Source organism: Poecile atricapillus (genome assembly GCF_030490865.1).
Source record: "Poecile atricapillus isolate bPoeAtr1 chromosome 32 unlocalized genomic scaffold, bPoeAtr1.hap1 SUPER_32_unloc_1, whole genome shotgun sequence".
Classification (NCBI taxonomy): domain Eukaryota; kingdom Metazoa; phylum Chordata; class Aves; order Passeriformes; family Paridae; genus Poecile; species Poecile atricapillus.
Genome location: NW_026708981.1, coordinates 61,425 through 67,434, shown reverse-complemented (window position 1 = coordinate 67,434; position 6,010 = coordinate 61,425). Strand labels below are relative to the sequence as shown.

General features: G+C 55.8%; 1 protein-coding gene across 1 annotated transcript; it reads right to left on the bottom strand.

The window, feature by feature from the left end:
- Window positions 1-532: 532 nt before the first annotated feature.
- On the bottom strand, window positions 533-2,724 carry LOC131573984 (uncharacterized). The gene is made up of 2 exons (XM_058828345.1): window positions 1,575-2,724; window positions 533-1,194 (listed from the first exon to the last, which is right to left on the bottom strand). Exons 1-2 carry the CDS (start codon window positions 2,637-2,639, stop codon window positions 790-792), a joined length of 1,470 nt encoding a protein of 489 aa, XP_058684328.1. The 5' UTR covers window positions 2,640-2,724; the 3' UTR covers window positions 533-789.
- Window positions 2,725-6,010: the final 3,286 nt, after the last annotated feature.

The window sequence follows — 6,010 nt, the reverse complement described above, 5'->3', positions numbered from 1 at the left end:
AGAATTTTTGGGGGAATTTTTGCGTCATTTTTTTGGGGAATTTTGGGAATTTTTTGGGAACTTTTTTGGAATTTTTTGAGGATTTTTTGGGAATTTTTGGGCGGATTTTTTGGGGATTTTTTGAGAATTTTTGGGGGAATTTTTGCGTCATTTTTTTGGGAATTTTGGGAATTTTTGGGGAAATTTTGGGGGATTTTTTGGGAATTTTTTGCGTCATTTTTTTGGGAATTTTGGGGATTTTTTTGTGAAATTTTGGGGATTTTTGGGTCTTTTTCCCTTTATTCCACAACGAGGCTCCATTAACCCTTTCACCACCAATTTAATCCCATTTTTAACCCTTTAATCCCCATTTTTAACCCTTTAATCCCCATTTTTAACCCTTTCAGACCCATTTTCACCCCATTTTTAACCCTTTCACACCCATTTTAACCCCTTCAGACCCATTTTAACCCCTTCAGACCCATTTTCACCCCATTTTTAACCCTTTAATCCCCATTTTAACCCCATTTTTAACCCTTTAATCCCCATTTTAACCCTTTCAGACCCATTTTAACCCCATTTTTAACCCTTTAATCCCCATTTTTAACCCTTTAATCCCCATTTTAACCCTTTCACACCCATTTTAACCCTTTCAGACCCATTTTCACCCCATTTTTAACCCTTTCACACCCATTTTTAACCCTTTAATCCCCATTTTTAACCCTTTCACCCCCATTTTTAACCCTTTCACACCCATTTTAACCCTTTAATCCCCATTTTCACCCCATTTTTAACCCTTTCACCCCCATTCTAACCCTCCCACCGCCTCCTCATCCACCTCCCCACCCCTCCCAGCGCCCTCCTCACCCTCCCCGAGGAACAATAAAACACCAGCGGGTCCAGGGCGGCGTTGAGGCCGCTCAGGAGGGTGGCGTAGACGCGCCAGCCGGGGCTGCGGCCCTGCCAGAACCCCACCACGTGCGAGACGTTGTAGGGGGCGAAGCAAACGCCGAAGATGACGGCGCTGGCCACCGCCAGCCCCACGGCGCGGCGGCGTTTGGGCGCCGGCAGCGCCGGGCGCGCCAGGAGGGCGCGGGCGAAGGCGGCCGAGCAGAAGAGGGTGAGGGAGAAGGGGGCGAGGAAGAGGACGAAGAAGAACTCGAGGCGCAAGGGGAGGACGAAGCGGAGCTGGGAGGGGGAGAAGTCGTCGTAGCATTTGTGGGGGGCGGGGCGCGGGGGGAGGGGGTGGGGGAGGGGTCAGGGGGGGCAGTGGGGTGGGGGTTGGGGTCATTGGGGTCATTGGGGTTGGGTTTGGGGTCTTTGGGGTTGGATTTGGGGGGTTTGGGGTCATTGGGGTTGGACTTGGGGTCATTGGGGTCATTGGGGTTGGGTTTGGGGTCAAGGGAATGGGGGTTGGGGGATTTGGGGTCATTGGGGTTGGATTTGGGGTCATTGGGGTTGGATTTGGGGTCATTGGGGTTGGATTTGGGGTCATTGGGGTTGGGTTTGGGGTCAATGGGGTGGGGGTTGGGGGCTTTGGGGTCATTGGGGTGGGGTTTGGGGTCATTGGGGTTGGGTTTGGGGGCTCTGGGGGCTTTGGGGTTGGAGAATTTGGGGTCTTTGGGGTCATTGGGGTCATTGGGGTTGAGTTTGGGGTCGTTGGGGTTGGAGAATTTGAGGTTGAAGGTCTTGGGGTCAACCTTGGGGTCAAGAAGGTTGAAGGTCTTGGGGTCAACAGGGTCAACCTTGAGGTCAAAGTGGTCAATGGGGTCAATGGGGTCAATCTTGGGGTCAACCTTGAGGTCAATGGGGTCAACCTTGGGGTCAATGGGGTCAACCTTGGGGTCAACCTTGAGGTCAATGGGGTCAACCTTGGGGTCAAGCTTGGGGTCAACCTTGGGGTCAAGAGGGTTGAAGATCTTGGGGTCAACCTTGGGGTCAACAGGGACAACCTTGGGGTCAATGAGGTCAAAGTGGCCAATGGGGTCAAACTTGGGGTCAACCTTGGGGTCAAGAGGGTTGAAGGTCTTGGGGTCAATGGGGTCAATGGGGACAACCTTGGGGTCAACCTTGGGGTCAACGGGGACAACCTTGGGGTCAAACTTGGGGTCAAGAAGGTTGAAGGTCTTGGGGTCAACGAGGTCAACCTTGGGGCCACCAACGCCACCAACGCCACTGACGTCGCCAACGCCACCGACGTCATCTTCTCCTCTCCCACCCAACTCGGCCACGAAGACGACGGAGCAGTGACCGCAGGCCACCAGCCAGATGACCCCGCTGACCGCCAGGACCCGGCCGGGTCTCCTGCGCTCCCTGAAGCGGACGGGGGCCACCACGCCCAGGTATCTCCTGAGGCTCAGGGCCGCCAGGAAAAGCCCACTCAGATACATGCTGGAGTAGAAACAGAAATTCACCACCGGACACCAAAGCTCCGGCAACGGCCAAACCATCCCGGCCGCCGCCTCCGCCATCTTGAGAGGGAGGAAGAGGAGGAGGAGGAGGTCGGAGAAGGTCAGGTTGAGGAGCAGGAGGTCGCAGGAGGTCAAGGACGGGTTGGAGCGGCCGCATTTGGTGGCCAGGACGGTCAAGGTGAAGATGTTGGCCGGGAAGCCGATGGTGAAGGTGAGGATGTAGACGGTGAGGATCAGGGTGGAGGACATGGTGGGGGTGGTTCGGGAGGTCCTCAGGTGGTCCAGGAGGTTCTCAGGTGGTCCAGGAGGTCCTCAGGAGGTCCTCAGGTGATTCTCAGGTGATTCTCAGGTGGTTCAGGAGGTCCTCAGGAGCTCCAGGAGGTTCTCAGGAGGTTCTCAGGAGGTTCTCAGGTGGTTCTCAGGTGGTCCAGAAGGTTCTCAGGTGGTCCTCAGGTGGTCACCAGATGGTTCTGGAGGTCCTCAGGTGGTCCAGGAGGTTCTCAGGAGGTTCTGGAGGTTCTCAGGAGGTTCTCAGGTGGTTCTCAGGTGGTCCAGAAGGTTCTCAGGAGGTTCTCAGGTGGTCCAGGAGGTCCTCAGGTGGTCCAGGAGATTCTCAGGTGGTTCTCAGGTGGTTCTCAGGTGGTCCAGGAGGTTCTCAGGAGGTCCTCAGGTGGTGACCAGGAGGTCCTCAGGTGGTCCTCAGGTGGTCCAGGAGGTTCTCAGGTGGTCCAGGAGGTCCTCAGGAGGTCCCCAGGAGGTTCTCAGGTGGTCCTCAGGTGGTCACCAGGTGGTCCAGGAGGCTCTCAGGAGGTTCTCAGGAGGTCCAGGAGGTTCTCAGGTGGTCCTCAGGTGGTCACCAGGTGGTTCTGGAGGTCCTCAGGTGGTTCTCAGGTGGTCCAGGAGGTTCTCAGGAGGTTCTGGAGGTTCTCAGGAGGTTCTCAGGTGGTCCAGAAGGAGCCTCAGGTGGTCCAGGAGGTCCCCAGGAGGTTCTCAGGTGGTCCAGAAGGTTCTCAGGTGGTCCTCAGGTGGTCCAGGAGGAGCCCCAGGTGGCCCAGGAGGTCCCCAGGTGTCCTATGAGGTGGCCCAGGAGGTCCCCAAATATCCCAGGAGGTTCTGAGGTGCCCCAGAAGGTCCCAAATTGTCCCCAAATGTCCCAAAATTGTCCCCAAATGTCCCAAAAAAGGTCCCAGAAGGTCCCAAATTATCCTCAAATTGTCCCAAATGGCCCCAAATTGTCCTCAGAAGGTCCCAAAATGTCCCCAAATGTCCCCAAATGTCCCCAAATTGTCCAAATGTCCCCAAATGTCCCCAAATGTCCCCAAAAAGTCCTGGAAGCTCCCAAAATGTCCCCAGATGTCCCCAAATGTCCCAAAATGCCCCAAAATTGTCCTAAAATGTCCCCAAAATGTCCCCAGAAGGTCCCAAAATTGTCCCCAAATGTCCCCAAATTCCCTCAAAATGTCCCCAGAAGGTCCCAAATTTGTCCCAAAATTGTCCCCAAATGTCCCCAAATTGTCCCCAAATGTCCCCAAATGTCCCCAAAATGTCCCCAAATGTCCCAAAAATGGCCCCAATTGTCCCCAAATTCCCTCAAAATGTCCCCAAATGTCCCCAAAATGGCCCCAAATGTCCCCAAAATCTCCCCAAATGTCCCCAAATGTCCCCAAATGTCCCCAAATGTCCCCAAATGTCCCCAGAAGGTCCCAAATGTCCCCAAATGCCCCAAATGTCCCCAAAATGTCCCCAAAATTGTCCCCAAATGTCCCCAAATTCCCTCAAAATGTCCCCAAAATTGTCCCCAAATGGCCCCAAATGTCCCAAAATTGTCCCCAAATGTCCCAAAATCTCCCCAAAATGCCCCAAAAATGTCCCCAAATGTCCCCAAATGACCCCAAATTGTCCCAAATTGTCCCCAAATGTCCCAAATTGTCCCCAAATGTCCCCAAATGGCCCCAAATGTCCCCAAAATCTCCCCAAATGTCCCCAAATGTCCCCAAATTGTCCCAAATGTCCCCAAATGTCCCCAAATGTCCCCAAATGTCCCCAAATTGTCCCCACCCCTCCCCCCCCGCCCCTCCCCCACCCTTACCTGCCGCTTCCCGAAATTCCCGGGAGATTTTTTTGGGGTTTTTTTTTCCCAAAAAATTAAAATAAAATGAAAAAAAAATATAAAAAAATTCCCGGGATTTTTCTGGGGGGTGGGGGAGGGGTCCCGGGGTGGGGGAGGGGCGGAGGGGACCCCCCGCTGTTCCCCCCCAATCAAAAAAAATCAGCGGAGAGTGGGGGGAGGGGCGGGGCCTGGAGGGGAGGAAGTTTTGGGGTTTCCTGAGGCCTCGCCCCTCCCCCCACCCCTCCCCCACCCCCCCCTCAACGGGAACCTCAGGCCCCGCCCCTCCCCCACCCCAAAAAATCCCCAAAAAATCCCATTGGGGGTGGGGGAGGGGCGTGGGAAACTCGGAATTGAGGTCGCCCCTCCCCCACCCCCCCTCCCCCGGGAGCCTCAGGCCCCTCCCCCCATCCCGCCCCTCCCCCACCCTTAAAAATCCCCCCAAAAAATCCCATTTTGGGGTGGGGGAGGGGCGTGGGAACCTCAAATTTGAGGTCGCCCCTCCCCCACCCCCCCCCAAGGGGAACCTCAGGCCCCTCCCCCCACCCCGCCCCTCCCCCACCCCCCAAAAAAATCCCCCAAAAAATCCCATTTTGGGGTGGGGGAGGGGCGTGGGAACCTCGGGTTTGACTTTGCCCCTCCCCCACCCCCCTCCCCCGGGAGCCTCAAGCCCCTCCCCCCACCCGCCCCTCCCCCACCCCCCAAAAAATCCCCCAAAAAATCCCATTTTGGGGTGGGGGAGGGGCGTGGGAACCTCGGGTTTGAGCTCGCCCCTCCCCCACCCCCCTCCAAAAAAATCTCCTTGGGGTGGGGGAGGGGCGATGTCGAGGTTCCCACGCCCCTCCCCCACCCCCGATGGGATTTTGGGGGGTGGAATTTTTGGGAGGGGGTGGGGGAGGGGCGTGGGAAGCTCGGGTTTGAGGCCGCCCCTCCCCCACCCCGGGATCCCCAGCGGAGCCGGGCGCGGGTGGGGGAGGGGAGGGGGAAGAGGCGCCCGGCCCCTCCCCCACCCTCCCCCCAAAAAACCGCGGGAAAATTCCATGGAAATCCCGGCAGAATTCCCGCCAAAATTCCATGGAAATCCCGCCAAAATCCTGCCAGAATTCCCGCCAAAATCCTGCCAGAATTCCCGCCAAAATTCCATGGAAATCCCGGGGAAAATTCCCGCCAAAATTCCATGGAAATCCCGGGAAAATCCCGCCAAAATTCCATGGAAATCCCGGGAAAATTCCCGCCAAAATTCCATGGAAATCCCGGCAGAATTCCCGCCAAAATTCCATGGAAATCCCGGGAAAATTCCCGCCAAAATTCCATGGAAATCCCGGGAAAATTCCCGCCAAAATTCCATGGAAATCCCGGGAAAATTCCATGGAAATCCCCTCCAAAATTCCCGCCAAAATTCCACGAAAATCCCGCCAAAATCCCCACCAGAATTCCCGCCAAAACTCCATGGAAATCCAGCCAAATTCCCGCCAAAATTCCACGAAAATCCCGCCAAAATTCCCACCGAAAT